Source organism: Megalopta genalis, chromosome 11 (genome assembly GCF_051020955.1).
Source record: "Megalopta genalis isolate 19385.01 chromosome 11, iyMegGena1_principal, whole genome shotgun sequence".
Lineage (NCBI taxonomy): Eukaryota > Metazoa > Arthropoda > Insecta > Hymenoptera > Halictidae > Megalopta > Megalopta genalis.
In genome coordinates, this window is record NC_135023.1 from 6,495,035 (window position 1) to 6,514,422 (window position 19,388).

A 19,388-nucleotide genomic window follows, 5' to 3' on the forward strand; every position below is an offset into this window, starting at 1 on the left:
ACGTTCTGCGAATCCATGGCACACTGTGGCGAAGCAGAGACCCGCAAAATTAACAAAGTTCGACGAGTATGATATTTGATTTACGACAGCTGCGAAGCAAACGAAATCTTCAAACGATCTTCGCAGATTGCTCCCGAACGTTTACGCTCGCCGAACGGAAGTTTCATTCGGTGATCGGTAAGCAACGGCGTCGGCAAATTAACCCTTAACGGTCCAATGCCGCCATACACGCGGCAGAAATCAAGAAAACCATAAAATCTGGCAGGAAACATTGAAAGAATAGGCACGATTGTTTAGATGAAAATATATCAACGATTTTTCGTCTGAGAAAACGGTCCGGACTTGGCAGTGGAAATAAACTGGAAATAAATAGTTTTGGTCCCCTAAGGGTTAATTCGGAATTGATCGCGATCGCGGTGATGGAGGCTCACCTTGACGGGAATGCAGAAGATAATGAGCAGAAGATCGGCCGTTGCCAAACCTCCCAGGAAGACGTTGGTCGGCGTGGCTGGTAGAGGTCTCAATCGCGGGCACAGCGTCGAGGCGATGATGAGCAGGTTTCCTGAAATAAAACACGATGCACAGCGGTGTTTCTACGGTTTCTCATTAAAACTTGATAATTGACCCGCCCACCCGTCGAGTCGTGTGTAGCGCAGGGCCACGATCGACCGATCTAGAATCTGGATCTACGGGAATGATTGCGCGATTCTTTGCAAACGGATCTTCGGCAGTTCTCGTTAACTGCTGCTCTCCAGAATAAACAGCGAGTAATTTCCTCGACGAAAGTTGATGATTAAAGTCGCCCGTAAAAATAGCTTCGATCGTGAAGAACTCCGCTTGAACTTTCTATCAAAAATCGGATCTTACCGTTTAATTAATGAATCGATCATAACGGATCGCAGATTTCTGCTTCGCGATTCCATCGATTCTCGCCGAATAAAAGTTTAATCTCGGGTGCCTGTCGCGAGATTAGAGCCGAGTCCAGGGCCTGTCGGAATAGCAAACGGGGGACCCGATTCTGCCTATCAAAGTTACCGGCGACCCGGCCGAATCCATGTAACGCGGAATTAGGGGAATCTCGGAGTAAATCCTGCCGTTCGTTCCTGTTTCGTAATAATATCAACGGCGAACTTCGCGCTTGCGGCGCACTTAAAGTTAGATTGCATCGCGGTTTCGCGGGATCTCCGTTCCGAAACGACAAGTTGCATCGACTGCGAAAGCCGGACCCCGCTTTTGTCGCGTAGTTGTGTGTCTGATTGATAACGGGAGTTTGGCAGACTATCCCCCGGCAAACGCGTTCTCGGCTGAACTTAATTAGTTTCGGTAATACTCTCTGCCGGCGCTAATCCTCCGAGCTTCCGACTCACTTTGACTCGTTCGGCGATTGAAACGACAATGCTTTTCTGCAGGATGACGGCCCGACGAATCGTTCGCAATAACGAGCCGCTTTCGTTTGGAACGGCTCTTGCGATAATTCCCGAACTGAAAATTGAATTTCCGCTTAATAACTCGGCCGAGATTCGCGGGACCGATGGGAAAACACGCCGGAAAAAATTGAGAATCGCGATATTAAATTCCGACAACCGATTCTCGATATCCACTCCGCGCATCGATCGACGTTATCGAGTGCAATCGAAATGTTATTTGATCAAGCTCGTGCGCGAGTAATAAATGCTGCGCATAAAACGGCGCGATGTTTGCGAAAAAAATGATTCGATTCGGACCGGGATAACGAGTACTTCGTGTCGAAACGAGATTCAATTGTACAGCGATCAAAGAGACCTCGATCCAGCGAACACAAAACATGCGATCGGGTGACTGCGACGATTAGAAACTAATTGGACATTCATCCGGAATTACGATCGATCGAGAAATACCTGAACTAGCGGGAAATCTATGCGGTGGCTGGACGGATTCGATCGAAAGGCTACAGCGACCGAAGCATCCGAGCATCGGGAACTTTAATCAAGAGAGACCTCTCGGACAATGACGATCGAGGATCTACGCTTATCGGAAAGTTTCTTATCGTCGCGGCGGTTCGCGCCCGAGTAGTCTGCAACCGGAATCAGTGGAAGAATGTTCTGGCTGACCGGAAGAGGAAGAACGAAGGGAGCAAATCGAGCGGGATGAAACGAGATGAAGCGGCATGAAACGACGCGAAATGGTACTCACCGACTAATCCAAGGAAAAAGGTGAGAGAGTAGACGACGAGGACAGGCGCAAGTTCCGCCCAGTTGAAGTGGCTGTACGATTCGTTGATGTCGTAGTCGGGAAAATCGTCCGTCGCATTTGTCTCGTTCGACATGATTGCGATTAGCTTCTCAACGGTGACACTTCGCAGGTTGGGACACCGGTTGACGATCGTTCACGAGCGCATTTCCCATCGTGCGGCCTCGGGCCCTAGCTGCGCCGCAATCTGCAACCCGAGCAGTCCCTCGAGATGCCTGCAGCCTCGTCGAGAAACCTTTCTCTTGATCCTGTGTTCGCTCGATCGCATCCTTTCCGGCTGCCCCGCGATCTCTTAATCCTGTCGCACAAAAGATTTCCACTTTACGCGCGTTCCCCCGTATTTTCTAATTCCCCTTCTTCCTGTTCCAAACATTTTGTTCCTTCGCAATGTTTTCCACCACCCTATTTCTTATTCCAAAGAATTTATTATTTCGCTTATCGGTGACCGGGTCCATATCCTCAGTATTAGAATGAGATTTCAGGACAAGACAGATTCGCTACTTCCATCGTGAAAGGGGCAATGGAATACAGTAATGTCTCCCTTACCGATGCTCAGATCGTGCTCAAAAATTGACAATTTGGGAAGAGGAGATACGATTATTCGAGCCTTGCAGTTAGTTTTTATAGCTAGCGTTTGTTAACAATTATAAAAACGAGCCGCAAGGCTCGAACAATCGTATCTCCTCTTCCCAGATAGTCCATTTTTTGTCGCAATTTGGGCGACAATAAGGGAGACATTACTGTAATACTTTTCCGCTATCGGAGCGCAATCTGTAAACGAGGTAAAAACAAATTCCGTTTGTCTCCAAGATCGTCGCAAAGAGACGCAATTATTTAGGAATCCACACAGCCTGTTTTGAAACTCGGAGAGGAAACTATTCAGCACCGAATCCCACCGCGGGATGGTTTCAGTGCGAAGCGAGAGAGGATCACGCTTGAATTCTGTGAATTTGCGGACGCGGTTTCGTCCGCGACGATCCGTATTAATTCGCGGGTGTTCGACAAAGTACACGAAGCTTTTAACGAATCCCTCCTTCAGCTTCAGCAGCTTCCCATCTTTCGACACATTAAGCGGGATTCGATGCGCGTGACTAGCAACCGACACCGAAACCATGCGACCACCGGCAGGATCCGCGATTTCTGTTGGCATCGGGAGCCGTTACCGTACCCTAGTCGGTTCGGTCGACAAATTCATTAAGAACCGCGCATTACGCTCGGCTCTGTAATTCTCTGAAATAATGCCCTCCAAACGCGGCCGCTATCGCGTCCAAATTCCGATCGAACGAGCCGCTCTGCGCCAACGCGATAGCGCTAAGCTGCCAATGAAGTCGTGCTGCCGTAGAAGTTCACAATTTATTCTTCGGATTTTCTTAATGAGCACGACGACAGCGCCGAAATTTTCCCGAAAACCGGGTCCCAAAATTCTTCGAATCGACGAAGTTGTTCGAACGAAGGAGACACACGGCCTATTCGCGGTTTCAATTTTCTGCTTCAAATCGCCGCAAACGATTCTACGGCTTCGCGACTGGAAAATAATGATGTAAAATCTCGAGATCCGAACTGCAACGCCCGCGCAAGTTATCTTGGGAAAGAAGCATCCTCCTGACCGGTATTCCGCGGGGCATTCAATTTCAGATGCCCGTTCCCCGGAGAAATTATGAGACCGTGGGTGTGCATGCGTGTAAACTGTTTCTCTTGATCCAGGAACTTCGTTTCCTGTCCCGTTAACCACGGTTCAGAGGGTTCGCGACCGTGACGAAGAATCGTCGACGGAAGGGTGGTTACGTTTCGAGTTTCGGTTTTAATCGGTCCGAGATAATTACCGGAGATTTGTGGGGCCAGTAACGAACTCGCGCGGAGCATTCAAGAAATAATTGGCCGGAAAATCGGAGCGCGGTTGGACAATTGATCACGGGCTCGGAAAATTTAGCACCGTTTCAGGAACGATAGCGTCGTCGCTATCGTTATCTTACGCCCCCGAAGCTTTCTTTCGGCGTCTCTTATCATTCGCCCACGAGCCATAATAATCAATGGAAGAGCAGTTCGAGGCAACGCGGAATGTCGATGACCAATTAAACCGATAACGGCCGATTCTCCCAGAGCCAGGGCGAGATTTATGATCGAACGCGAAGAACGGTGAAAAAGTATTACAGCGTTCCACGTTCCGCGTTTCCGCAATATTTTCCGGGCTTGGAAATTATGCTTTCCCGGTTCTCGCATCGGAGTCTCGTTTCATTGAATTTCCGCTGCCACGGAATCTTTCATACGGCCAACAGGGATAATGCCGCCGTGCTACAGATGGATATAAACGACAAATTAATTGGTCCGCGCCGGTTAACGATAAACGATCCGTTAAGCTCCGAGAAGATGAATGGATCGGGAAGCGAACCAACGAAATTGCATTTCGGGGAATAAAATAAAAAATGACTGGTTTGGCAATCAAAGTTAATAACGCCGGATAACCGGGACACAGGATCAACGGCGGCGCGACGTCGGCTCGTCGCTTAATGATTTCACCAAGTCCAGACGCGAGGCCCGGAGAAATCCTTGATTGCGATTGGATCTCGCTATCATTTTTCTTTTCTCTCGGCGACCGTCGCGAGCCGGAGAGCCGTGGGAAAAGAAAATCGTGACATGAAAACGTGAGCCGACATCGCGAATGTCGAGTCAACGAAATTCCGCAATTTTGACGTTGCATCCTCCTCGAATAGATCTCTAAGAAACGTTCGACTGGAACTCCGACAATTTCGATCGAACGATGGATCTCTGGATAATAGATCGAACAGATATAATCCGGAGCTAGACAAGCATCGAGGCGACTGACAGACTACGAGTCTTAATTCTCCGAGATTAATTTACCAGAGGCCTTCGACAAATTCGTAGGTCTATAAAACCGAAAATACGAGCGCCTCGAAGTGTCGAGATGGAATGCCGACTAAAATGATCGGATTAGAAATCTTGAAAAAGAGAATTTGCCGTTGGCAGTGTCCCAAGCCCCTGCCGAATCGAACTTCGGCACGAGTTTGCGGAATAACAGAGCTAAATCAGCGGCCCGATAGGTGTTTACGTAAAAGAAATCGAAGAGGACCGGTTCTCGTTGAAAATACACGTCGGAGAGGTCCCTTTTGATGCATCGTTCCCGAGAGAGATGTAATTATGGAGAAAACGCGACGCCGTCGCTACGCTCGGTCCTTGGCGCCCAATAATTCCAACTTGTCGTCGGAGAGGGTCAGAGAATCGACTGATCATATATTACGGAAGCACGTCGAGCGGATTTCAATAAATCCTGGTTTTTCTCTCCCGGCTTTCTGCCGGGGGATCGCAGGAAGCTCGGCGTTTCCGCTAGTTTTTCGCCGCAGCGTCGCGGAAGGAATCTCCGCGCGAAATGGAGCAGAAAAAGCACGCGATTCTTCGCGGTCGCGGGTCGTTCCTCCGCGTATTCCAACGCTGATTGCGCCCACCGCGATCTTTCACCCATGAATCGGCCACGCGTGGCCGGCACCGTTGGGAAAAACGCCGTTGTTCTCGATCCTCTCTCGTTCGACGATAAAATCGGCGTCCGGAAATCTCATTCGCGCCTTTGCGCCGCTATTGCCTCGATTTGCACGCGAAGTTTCGCGATCCTCTGCGTATAACCGACTCTCCGGGCTCGTGAATTTTAGAACGCTGCATTTTCCTGTGCCCGGATTCTAGACGTTAACACGTGTTCCGTTTGTTCGATTTTTTACGAACAGGAATTTTAGAGTTGCCGCATTCTCCTACGATCGACAGTGGACCCCCGATATCATACACAGAGTAACATGTATTCGTTGCACGATTTTCTGAGAACAGGAACGTTAGAGTTTCGTGGCATTTTTATATGCTCGACAACGTTGTCGAATTATAGAGAATAGCGCGTGTTCTTTTCTCGATCTTCGAGGAACAGCGAGCATCCGCGGGTGCATTATTCGTTCGATTCCGTAAGAACTCTGTGTCCCTGAATGTTCGATCATCGAATCGCGGGAGTATCGAAGCGTGTTCTCTTTTGAAACACTGAAAAATCCAATCGAACAAAAAGTGGCCACTTCTTGTCAACGAGGAGATATATATTTTATAGGACGAGCGACATTCGCCGCAGCGACCACACACAGAATCCGAGCTTTATTTTTGCAGCTGTAACAGGCATCCTACGGATATTGGAGCAGAACCGCAAAAAGTGACGCCCGAGGATCGACGGCAATTAATCGCATTCGAGTGTTTTCGACAGTGCGCGATTTGTCAGTTTGCGAACCATCGGGACGCGCGGATTCGGTGTCCGCAGTTTGTATGCGAACCAATATATTACAGGGAACCGCAGCACACGCTCGTAGGTTAATATGCAACGGTCCGAGGATGCACCGAGCTTCGCGACAATGCGTGTTACGCTTCCTGGGACCGAACGAGCGTGTGCCGGGACGATTATTGATTCGTGCACCAAGGATTATTACTCGGGATGCAGCCAGGAAACTGGACGTGTTTACCAGCCGAGCAACCTCGTTAAGATCGTCCCGGACGCTGGATATACCAAAACCGAGGTTTCATTAAACAGATTCATTAACAGGGAGCCTCTCTGTGCCCCGGAAATAGAATGCGCGATTAGGATACGGAGGCTCCTAAGACTGCGCGACGGAAACGGAATCGTCTACAAAGCGGCGGATTATTTCGTTTCCCCGTATCCGACCTCGATATCGCACACCGACACCGACTGTGATCGATTGGAGCTCGGGTGCTCGGCCAATTAGAGAACGATCGTCGATTCAACTTCCAATCGATCGGTTCTACCGAACGTCAATGCTATAAATAAAAATTGAAGCGGAGAAATGAAGATCTGCCTCTCGGAACGAACTTCATTCGCGTTGCTATTATTACGATATCGAGGAAGAAAGCTTTCTTTTGGAGAAACGCATTGGAGAGTTAGGTGCCGGAGCCGGTTTCTATGATGTGCCTTCGATTTTTCCATTATTTTCTTTTGCTTATTTTTGGCTAAATAAATCTTCGTATTCTTCAATTTCGTTTATTTCATAATAAACCAGAACCGGCTCCACTATTCCAAATAAGAAAACAGAAGATATCCAGGGAATACAGGTGAGAACGATGCGTGAATCGGTTCTATTAAAAATACTTTCACAACGTTTGGATTTTCACGTAATTTTTGCGTGCATCGAACGAGCGAAGACTTTCCAGCGAGATCCGGCCGGTAAATGCGCCGGATGTTAAACCGATGAAGTCTGGTTCATTGTGTATTCCACGGCGGAGCAGTGACAGCTTTTTCGTATTCAGAGAGAGTAACGACAGCGAGCCAAAAGTTAAACGGTCTCCCGGAGCTTTCAATTAACGAACCAATGAAATTTCCCCGGTCCGCCCGTGGGAAATCTCGATCGGCGAATGATCGGATTCGCGACGCAATAATTTTCCAGCCTAATTGCTTCGCGTAAATCTAGTTTAAGTAGTTATGCAACGGCTCGCGTCCGCCGAATCGATAATTACCATACGCCGTCGGAGCACGTATCCTGGAGCTACAGGTAGCACGGTCCCATTTTCAATCTAATGCATTTTTCTTGTTCCCTGTCGAGCCGTACTCCGACGCGATCCTGGATCCGCCGAACCCACGTGAATACGTCTCGTATGATAATGCGACTCGCCTGTGCACCGTATATCAATGGAATATTTGCGTTCGCTGTTGTAAATTGAAACGGATTTCCCTATACTTAATGGACCGACGACAATTAATCGATTCACTCGACGACGTAATTCGAATGTTTCGCCGTTGTCACGGTACAGAGAACTATTCTCGAGAAGTTTATCGAACGAAAAGAGTGCCGCCGTTTTTAAACTATTGCCAGGATTTCGAAGAAACTTGGTAATCGACGCTGGAACTTGGATCGTTTCGACGAGAGAGTTGGGCAAACATAATTCTGCACGCGGAACAGACGTCCACGAGTAAGCCGTGGACACGGTCGAGTTTTCATGTCTTCATTTTGCCGAAGAAAAATGTTAACACATTTACGAGCGCTCGTAAAAATCCTTCATAAGGGCAAGAACGTCGTGGAGATTGAGAAGTATAAATTCCGGCCGTGTCCGACGGTCTGAATTAACATTTCCTAAATAAAAGGCAAACTGCGTTGCTTCGCGGAAGCTGCAATAAGCCGGTATGAATATGCAGCTCCAATTAACGAGCGGTTCTTTCCTCCCTTCTTGCGAGTCAAGTAGCGTGAAAGCTTCGCGATTCCTTCTAAACGGTCGAATAGATGGAGAAGAAAGCGCTTGTTAAGACGAACCGAGTAATGCGATTTTTCATCGGGCAGAAGCCGGGTCATTAGAATTCACTGGCGACGATTGCCATCGTGTTCCCAGCGATTTCCAAGAGGCACACGTGCGACACACTTCGCTGCCGTGATATCGCGCGCGAAAGCGAAAACGGATGATGACTCCGACAAGATACGGGAGCCGTTTGATCTTATCGATCCCATAATGATCGTGTAAAAATTAATTCAAGTCCGTCCTCGGTGCAGATGTCGCTCGCACGCTTCCTATACAATTATACATTATATCTGCTAGAGTTATCGCGCGACCAACACCACGATTACTGTCACTAACACGACGAACTTGATAGTGTATCTGTAACCTTGCCGGTCGATCTTGCGAAGAGGATCGTCCGCGTTTCCGTCCGTCAACTATACCAGCGTTCGCAGCAATATATGTTTAGACTGTGAAATAAACGCAGCAGTGAACGTTATGAAATACGGACAAATAAGTTGCAGCTTCATTGATCGAACGAACAGAGAATATTTTTGGCATGATAAAAATTAGAGAGCCGTCAAGAACCTTTCGAGTCAAAGCTGTCAAGAACCGCAGTCGATTGTTTTCCGAGTCATATGCTAATAATTGTTGTCGTTGCTGTTATCTAGCATCCATATCCGAGGGTCAGGTGATTCGCTCGCATACATTTACCGCTTCCCCAGCGCATATAATCTCCGCCGGCGCGTAAATTCCGCAATTAGAAAGCCTGGTCGTAAATTACGAAGTTTAGAAACTGGCGGATCGCGATGAAGAACGACGAAAGCGAGGAAGAATGAACGATAATGGATTTGATAGAAGAACAGGTTTCGATAAGATAGGAGAGGAATGTCGAGCCTGCTCGAAGATCTACGTCGCAGATTCCACGATGTACAATTAGGTGAACGACAGATGACGCGAGGCAAGAGGCGTTCGAAAGCTTGCGTCAAGCTTGCGTCAAGCTCGCGCCAAGCTTCCTCTCGTGTTCGCTATTTCGTTCTACAAGTTGGAAAGACCGTTCATTCGCGAAAGACGAATCTCGTTAGCATGCTCCCGGCTAAATTTAGATCGTGTCATCGCGACCATTCTGTCGTTGCAGAAAAAGCGTTAAACGTCCGCGACGAACCAAGCTCGCGTTACACGCTTTTGTTTCGCGGCTTGTTAATGCCGCCGCTGCGTCCACTTGCTGTCCGAACTTCTGCCGCCGTTGCTCGACTATTTCGAGCTTTCGAAGCAGCTTACAATTAGTTAAGGAACCCGAAGCCGGAAAGATAAAAGCTTCTTCAACCCCTTGCCTTATTCGTAACATCGGGACGGACTCGTGAGCAGAATTTCGAATCAGGTCCGCCGAGTATACACTCGCGGCGGAAAGTATGTCGATTCGAATCTTTTATGGAGACGTTAAGCCGACTAGTTTTCTAAAGAATGGGTATACAACAATTATTTTCCGTCAAAATATGTTCCAATGAAATCTCGTCTGCTCGAACGGGTCTCGAGTTTGTTGCCGAATTTGACCAAAGAATAACGTCGCTTACGTATACCGTGTTTACCGTGAAACGAGGAAAATTTATATCTTGCCGAGCAGAGATCAAGATTCTCCAGAAGACGGTGCTTCCTCGTAGAAAAATTATGTAGACAGCTCGCTATGCAGAGCACGCCTGGCTGATAAATTGCTGTACAAATGAAACAGAACAAAAGATTGGTCCACGACAGGTCAGAGATGCCTCCGACGCTCTGCCCAATGAATTGTTGAAATATTCAGAGCTGCCAATAGATTGTTCGCTCTTAAAATACCCAAACTATACGAAGCAGCAGAAAACGCGGGAATCAAAGTATCCATTGCGCGTAAAGATGTCGATTCTATTTATCCACGATAAATAAATTGCACAATAAATTGCAACGACTATACACCGGATTGCAGATATTTTCGAAGAACGCGATCGATGCTATTCGCGACAAGGAATCTCCGCCCAGACCTTGGTATCCATTATCCATAATTCCTGATCGCGATGCGGACCAGTCGGGGCGTGCAAAAAGTCCTCGTCGCATAAAATTATGCATAAATCAGCGGACGGCGAACGCGATCCTCGCCGAGGCGACGAACACAAACTAACAACGGCCGGCAAAAAGCGAACGTCGAAGTACAAGCGAGAGGAAGAGAACACGAAACCACCGACCGAAAGGAAAACAATCTCCCGACGACGGTGAATTGTCGCGGGGTTGGCGGCGACACTAGCAAACAATTTTCGATGGATCCCGGTCGCCAATACGCGAATCCTGCGGAGCAGCCGAGGAAGAAACCATCCAGCTATAGCGGCGTGATCGATAATCGGGCTAGTTCGAAATAGCTTGCCCTGAAAATAGGCGTGAATCCGGATAATTGAAGATCGGAGTCGCATCGAGGGTGAAACTTCGGGCCGCAATTAAGACGGCACTAACGAAAATCACGCGGTAGTTAAACCGCGCAAACTTTTCCCCGACTACGACACGATCTTCCGCGAAATTACCGCGTACCCGGTTCAGCCGCGGAATTTCCGAAATCGCGCGAATTCCGTCCGGAAACCGTGTTTTTTAATCGCCGCTGCGGCCAAGCGAAGCAGCGAGCAACCATCTCCGGCGAACGAGCGAAGTTTCATGTTTAAATGTTCGGATCGTTCGCGAAACACGGCTCGAGAGTTGATAAAATCGGCCCGGGATATTATTTTTTCTTACGCCAGCGCCGGTAAATCTGTCTGAAAATATGCTTCTGTCGATCGCGAAGGCAACCGCGCGGGCTCGCTGCCAAACTGCCTCCGCTTTCTGGTCGACAAAACGAATTCTCGATGACAAGAGTCGATCGGTGTAACGACGACTTTCCGGCTTTTCGACGGCACAAAGCGTCCGTCGACGTTCCGCGAGCCCCGGCGCCCGGTGTGCTTGAATAATTCGGACGGAACATCAAACAGCTCCTTCTGCGACGTTATCGGGCCTCGGTAGACTAATTATTCTGGAAACTTTCATTCGAACCATCATTTGTTCCCGTCACTGATAAGAAATCGTTACGCAATCCCTCGGAACCAGGTCTCTCGATTTTCTACTCACCGTTGTCTCTCCGGGACCTTCGCTACACGATACTCGACAAAAGATTCCAGCCTCGGAAGGGCTGCGCCTCGGAAGCGCTGTTCCATAATCGATAAGTTCAGATTTCTAGTGGATCTAATAGAAAATGGGTGTTCACTTATATAACGCTTCATCTAAAGCTTCCAGTCTACTAAAGCTACGATCGCGATACAATAGACCTGCGAAACGTTATCTAAAAACTGTGAATATTCCACATAACGCGCGGTCATCGGAAGCTCGCGCAGTTATGGATCGTAAAAGCATAAAAAAGAACCGATGGAATATAAAGTTTAATGTACTTTAATGCACGTTTACGTTCCTTTTTATCTGTCAAAGCCACGGTAAATAAATCTTGAACGTACTTCCTCGAAGTTCATTCGCGGACGATACGCGAGCACAGAGGCATTCGCATAAACTTTGCGGTCCAACGATCGAACGTTACAGAATCTACTCATCCTTTCTACGGAACGTTAACCGTCGACTGGTTCGAGAACGTTTAGGAGAAAAACGCGTAATCTACCGGTTCAATTAAGAGAGGCGCACAACAGGCAGCGTGCACGCGATGCTTCAGAGACGTAGACCATACGCAGCCTGGAAGTACAGAAGCTCTCGAACGCGAACTATAGTACACAGTTGGCTGATCGGAACACGGAGCAAGTGCGATAACAGGCAGAATTTATGCAGCTAAACAGGCGCCACGTGTTCGCAATAAAACTAGTATTTATAGGAAAGGTCGGGATCGAGTCCCCGCACCATGCCGGCGATGCCAAACCATGGACGCGAGAATTTTTCAAGCGTCGGGTGGTGTCGTAACGAACCTGCTGTTCGTCAAACTATGCATGTAATTCCGATCTCGATTGTATTTCAGAGGCCGCACGGGCTTCGTAAAACGATAACGATACGAGACACAATGCCGATTCGAAGGAAACGGAACCTGGTACCGGGCGATCGTACGATTATCTGGCCGGGGAAATAAATGCCCGAGTTTCCACGGGGAAAAACGAAACGGAACAACGAGGTAGAAGCGCAAGATTACGCGATAAACGGGGGCGTGTTCGCTCGGTTTTGGCCTGGTTTCGATATTTTCCTAAAAGACGGTAGTACAATGTCTGGCCGCGGAGACGTTTCTGTGATTTACACGTTCCCCGGGCAACGTTTTCGATGCAAAACAGCGCGGCGAGGCGAGGCGATTCTATTTATGAGCGGCGGACACGTGCGATCGCCCTTACCTGTGCGGGTGGTCGCAGTTTCCTGGCACCGGCGCTGACCAGAGAAAAAGAACGCCGAAGAGAGAGAGAGAGAGAGAGAGAGAGAGAGATCGACAGCCGGCGCGCCGAGAAAAAGAGCTATGCATTTTTCATGAGACCAATTCGCGGCTCTTTCACAATTATTCGACCGTCGCGGCGCGGCTCCGAGCGCGACACGGCGAGACGCTCTTTATCTTCGCGCCACAGCGAGCACTGAAAAACGCGTTTATCTGCGAATCCGTTGCCCGACCGTGACACGAATATCCTTTTCATTTACCTCGCACTATTTTTCTCGGCCGAAAATGTGCATTCCGCCCACGAGTGCGCGATGTTTCTGGCGGACTGCGCTATCTATGAATTTTCATTTGCTTTACGCAATTTGTCTGCGAGCAGCCACCTTGATACAATTCGGCTCGCGTCGCTTGAAGCTTTATAAGATAGAAACGTGGGAGACCGTCGTTTAGAAGCTACAGCGAAGAGAATGTGTACGTCAAAGCGATCCGAGAGACGTTTCGAAGAGTTCTTTATCAACGTCTGTTTACGACGAGAGAAACCGAGAGACCTGTGGCAACAAGGAACGGAACGATTCTTCGTGGAAAACAATTGTCTAATCGCAAGGCCGTTCGTTGTCATGTAAATTGGCTAATTAGAATCTCGGGCGAGGAGCAATTGAATTAAAAGATCGAGGAATCGACGCTGCAACTGCTGGACAGAAAGAAAAGCACCGAAGAAACAAGAATCTGGGAAAGTTAAACCTTCTTCTTTATCGATCACTTCGCGAACTCCGTTGCATCGCGAATGTAGAGAACGCTGCAGTTTGCAATAAACAGAAGACAAGTAGTTTCTAGAGAGTTGCCGATGTTTAGTAACGTTAATTATCGAGAGACCTGATTCGGGCAACGAGCGAGAGACGCGTAAAATATTCATCTGGAACAAAATACGGCGTCTATTGTACGCGTTCGATCGGAAGGAACGCTGCACCGATAGGTTCGCGTCGATAACGAGACGAATGGCAGAGGATTTGTATGGCATTCGCGAACAGAATTCCAGATTGCCGTGAAAACGACCCGGTGATTCATTCGCAGCCAGAAAGAGGCAACAACTCGCCGCCTGCATTATTTTCCGAACCGTCGATTCGTGCGAGGAAAAACCGTTGATTCGTGCGAACGGTTTTCGATCGTCGAGAATCAAATCGAACCATCGAGCATCGTCGGAAACACGTGTATCGTAAGAAAATCGTTTTGCAGAATGCCTCCAGTGATTTATCTCGAGTGGTCGAGTCTGCGACCTAACTGGCGTGAATTATTGGAGTATATATGTATAGAGAGAGAGGACCGTTTACACTTCCCTCGGTCAGGATGTAACTAGGTCTGATGGTCGTGTTCGTTGCTGCATCTTATTCTATGATTGATATGGACGATCATAAAATTTCAACCGTGGTCGTTAAACCGCGGATGTCTACGCGCGAAGATCTACCGAAGCGGTTTAGCCGAGCTAAGGAGTCGATCCGACTCGAGAGTCGATTTCTGATCGATTTGTAGTTACGATTAAGTGGACGTAAAAATTGATAATAAACTGCTATATTAATCACTGGTATGAATACATCCTTTGAGAAATCATTGCATGGCAAATTATCGAAAGAATTAATAGGCATCGCGAATGGCAATCATTGTCCGCGGAAAAAGTTCAATGAAAATTCCGAGGAAATGGAGCAATCTAATTACTATTGAACGAAGAGAATTGTAATCCAGCTTCGGATTTAGAAGCAGGATTGCTGTCGCTAACGATGAATTATGCAGATTTCGGAAATGCGCGCGGTTGGAGGCGTCCTGCAATTATTTGCGGAACAATGATTGTTATTCCGATTGATGTTACGGGATTAAAGAGCGTAGCAAATAGAAACAAATATTCATCTGGCGGAGGAAACAAATGGTGCGCGCGGATAAAGGGCAAAAACAACGTTGCTGCGGATTTCGAGCAAAAAAGCGCAAGTTTGCGAGCAATTCTAGCGAGGCGAACTCGGTCTCATGAAACTAATTCGATTACCGAGGAGCTTCGAGCACGTTGTTGAAGTCGATAGTAAATTTCATGCATCCGACGAACCGAATTCGAAAATCCACTAAACCGTAAATCTTTTCCATTCGCAGTCCTCGATACGAGAAAATGTTCAGAGCTCGTTGCGCAACGAAGTCATGGACGAATAAAAGGACGACTAATGTATCGAATAAAAGATCGAATATAGGGACAAATAAAAGGACGAATACGCGGACGAATATCGCTGCAAATTAATATTGAATGGGGGTGAGTAATTACTTGTAATGGTTTCCTAATGGAGCCGTATAAAAGGCGCAACAATTCCGCCCGACAATCATCGTCACGCGAAACGATATCGTGTCTCAAGTTTCACACACCAACATCTTCCGTTTCCATCGACCTTCGGGTAATGTTAGGGGATTCGTCAAAAAGCTTTCCGCCGATAAATGTCACCCTGACAGGCCATTATATTGTGTACCGAGGAAAGCTGCGGTAAAGGTCAACCCGAATTTGATTGCACGAAAATTAATGGGACCGGCGAAATAAAAAACGATGGGAAGCGAAATGTTTGGAACGTCTTGGACTTGGTAACTTGATACAGTAATTACTGTACTGTAAACTTTATTCATTTACAATCCACATATGTAAAAGTTCAAAATCCTGTATAAAAAGAAAACACTAAGCCTCCTAAGATACTTTCTATCTGCCCTTAAGATAAATCACTATCATTTCATTACAATTTCTGCAATTCTGCAATAATCGAGAATAAATAAATTCAATGAAATAGACGTATCAATCAAGTTCACTTTAATTAAGCGCAAAATAAGTCGTTTAAGAACAGCTATTTTTATAGATGTTCTAACATAAAAATATTTCACAGTATTTAGCGAATAATACACAATAAATTCTTGGACGCGTTCGCCAGAAATGAAGGTTAAGTAAGATTATTTGAAATCGCGACTTACGTATCACGAAGAGGATGTCGAAGATGCTGAAAGCGGGTCACTGTGCACCATAATGGACACCGTTTACGGACGTAGCAATGCTTTCGGTTCACTCACTTTGTCACTATCCGGTTGACAATTGCGAATGATGTTCAGAAAACGCGATAAGAACGGATATCACGATGTTATTCAGCGGAGCGATATCTATACACTGAACGTCCGAAGCCACGCGACTTACGGAACTACCCGCCAACCCGAATTCCCCCGACACACCCCGATTGTTGACGAAGTTCCTCGAACGATGAACGTAGATGACCGAGAATCGGTGCAGGGAAAGCACAATTCTGCGTCGTACCTAAAATTAAAAAAAAATTCGAATAGACTCCAATAACAATGCTAACGATCCTACGAATAACGTAGAAACCAAGATTGCTATCTAGACTAAAGTTCACAAATGCTTAGGTCCCTTCGCATCTCTAGAAATTATGGTCGAGAGATACATAATGCTTAAAGAATTACTCATAATTATAGAAACGAAATTTCTAGATGATCGAGTAAATGCCAAAATGACTACTAACCTAACAGAGCTTACCTTAAGATTCCAAAATACCTATCTGATTAACAGAACTGACCCTGAATCGTTATTCTAGTATGTAATTACCACAATCGCCGGTAAATATTATAATAAACTGAAACAATCATTGTTTTCTTCATTTATGAAAGTCCGTTGAAATAAGCTGCACAGATCTGTATCGGACGTTTTTAACGCAATGGCGGGCTTCTAAATTTAACCACGCTCTAATAGAAGAAAAGAAATTACTTCTTTAACGATGCAGAAAAGACTAACCTCATAACCCAGTAGGAGAAGAAAGAATTCCGCATCAAGTGGCAGCATAATTCATAACTGTGCTCGAATGATTTCCTAATGAATTGTCAATTAATTGAAGAGCACATCCTTCGAACGTCCACCAGCCGCAAGCCGCAACGCATACCGGGAATGGAGAAAATGGTGGGAATTTCGTGAGACATTTGAAATTAGAACAGATGGCGACAGGGAGCCCGCGGTTCTGAGTCCGTAGTGAAAAATGGCCGGTGCCAACGATTGTTTCAGCATTGGGAGTACGGTGGCCTGTAAAACTTGTTACAAGGAGGAGATCGAAGGCGAAGTGTTGGCATTCGATCCACAAACTAAAATGTTGATACTGAGTATCCTTTTCATATAAATTCCCCGAGAATTATTGCCGTTCTCGACGTGTACATGTATCCAGCGTTCATCCGTCGCTCGTTCAACATCAACCCAGTGTAATGAATATTCCGTGCAACCCGCGACAGATTTTCTAATGTCCGATCGACGACAAATACATTCGGTTCCGCGATTTTTCACGGGCAACCCGAAATACCGCTTGTCAATTATTTGATGATTTCCTAACCAGCTACACGAAGTCAGGTTAGTTTCGTCATTCAATCAACCATGCTGGAATTTTCATTGGTTTTGTTTCGTCGCTGTGTACATTTCTCGCGTGCATTTTCACGATCTCGACAGCCGCTTTCACCTTTCCCATCCGTAGAAATCGCGAATGATATTTTTCCAGCCCGATAAGATAACTAATATCGACTTGATTATAACCTTAGATTCAACTTTGATAGGAGACCCATTCTGACAGAAATTATTTATCAAACGAATTTATATTGCTCGAAACAATTAGTGAATATTTTATTTTAATCGGTGGAATGTGATACAATTGCTACATATTGGGAATGCACCGTTTTCGAGCAAAGAAAATTGTAATATACCTGCTAATTGTTTTGGGCAGTTTATTTCTAACTCTGCATATCGATTATTGTCTATAATTTCTTAACCAACGGCAATCAGAATGTCCTTCTTCAAGCGGAACACCCACGTTAAACGACGTACATATAGTAAATTTATCCTTGGTATCTGAGGTCCAAGTAAAACGAGAAGTTAGCCCCACAACTAGCGAACCACCACAAAGCCTTAATTTGCAAAAGTTAAACAGAAGAGTACGTAATCAAATCGAAGAGAAAAAGAAACTGGTAATGGCTCTGCAGGCCGGAGTATCCCCAGAAGGACAAAAGCTCTTCAGTACTATATCAAAGACAATTCCGGAAATAACGTGGAATGGAACAAATATCGTTGTATTTGACAATGTCACGATTAAACCTCCATACAAAGTTGACAATGTTCATGGTAACACAGAATCTGGAGCATACAAGCATGTAAAAAAAGTGGTATGTATAGTTGTGGGAGGAATCGAAAGAGGACAAAATGTATTTATGTTACTGTAACGCCTATAACTGTTTCAGGTCGAAAAACATATTAAAGATACGGAGGCATCCGCGCAGGCACAACAGCGAGAACAACAGCAACAACAAAAGCAAAAAGGAGGTGCTATGCAATAAAAATTTGAAAATGGCACTATATTACGAATAAAGCTACCAATGCTTTCACAGAAGTTCCAGTGTTTGAGGGAAAGTAGGAAAGAAATGAAACCGGATAAACAAGAAAAAAAACCATTGCAGAACTACTAGATAAGGCTATCATGGAAAAACCAGCATCACAGACGAAATTCACATTTGTTTTGTTAACGGGGCATTTTGGAGCGACCAAAGTGTAAATCGATCATTCAAATTCCAAATATGTTTCGATCACACGTTAATTGTATTTGTATGAGCAGCATTTTGTAAAGCAATGGATTCGCGTCTCACCCGAATTTTAGTATAGAGCTGGCTCTTGAATGAAGAGCGTTGTTTATTTTATCCGATTAGCTGCCATACATCTTATGTACTGCTGGAACTATTGTTCATACATGTGCTCTGATGCAGGTGTGTTTTAGTTTAGTTTTACATTGTTACAAAATACGTTTAGTAGTTGTTTACAGATCATTGATACACCTGATGGTAGCATGACTCGATTGCCATACCAAGTACCAAATTTTTTAAACAATCAGTAAATTGATTATCGCAATTATGATCCAAGTCCGTATGAAACGGTTTAACAACAGAAATTTGTAGAATCACTGTTGTAATCGGGAGGGGAAACACGATCAACGGCAATGGGCACGTTTACATGTGACTCATTCAACTTCGTAATTGACTGGCATTTTACTTGTATTCACGAATTAGAAATCGACATTCGTCTTCAGATCATCGCTGTAGTACTATCGATCTCTCAAAATTTGTAAACAAAGAACAAAAACGGAAACGTTACACTTGATCACGCCTGCGTCGGCACGAGACGTCTTCAGTCGTGACTCAACATTGTTAAATGAAGGATATTCCCTTGCATAGAACGAGCGAAGAAGAATTGTTATTTAAGAGAAACAACAACTTGGTCTGTGCAAGGGCAACTGCCGTCTAGCTTGCACATAGGAGTAACTTCATTTGCAATTCAAACTACGGAACACGTCTCGTGCCCTTTACTTTTTGAACGCGGAGAAAAAATGTAAAACGGAAAGAAAAGAAAGATTATAAAAATTAATTACACGAAAAGACACAAATAAATGTAATATAAATTCTAAGA

The 19,388-nt window shown here is 45.9% G+C and overlaps 2 protein-coding genes across 7 annotated transcripts in view; one reads left to right on the plus strand and one right to left on the minus strand.

Annotated features, from left to right (window-relative positions):
* LOC117226228 (QRFP-like peptide receptor) overlaps nucleotides 1-16,840 on the minus strand; it is a 67,129-nt gene extending 50,289 nt beyond the window's left edge. For all 6 annotated transcript variants that reach the window (XR_013034381.1, XR_013034380.1, XM_076525119.1 and 3 more), the window contains exons 1-4: nucleotides 16,695-16,840; nucleotides 15,869-16,202; nucleotides 2,173-2,527; nucleotides 432-562 (exon numbers count right to left, since the gene is read on the minus strand). Coding sequence is in view for 4 of the 6 variants with exons in the window: in XM_076525119.1 (XP_076381234.1) it covers nucleotides 432-562; nucleotides 2,173-2,305 (264 nt within the window). In the remaining 2 variants the exon portion in view is untranslated. The remainder of the gene's footprint in view (nucleotides 1-431; nucleotides 563-2,172; nucleotides 2,528-15,868; nucleotides 16,203-16,694) is intronic.
* Nucleotides 16,841-16,893: 53 nt separating this feature from the next.
* Nucleotides 16,894-19,386, plus strand: LOC117226224 (protein LSM12). The gene is made up of 3 exons (XM_033480357.2): nucleotides 16,894-17,053; nucleotides 17,721-18,097; nucleotides 18,173-19,386. The coding sequence occupies exons 1-3, from the start codon at nucleotides 16,933-16,935 to the stop codon at nucleotides 18,266-18,268; spliced, it is 594 nt and encodes a 197-aa protein (XP_033336248.1). The 5' UTR covers nucleotides 16,894-16,932; the 3' UTR covers nucleotides 18,269-19,386.
* The last annotated feature ends 2 nt before the right edge of the window (nucleotides 19,387-19,388 follow it).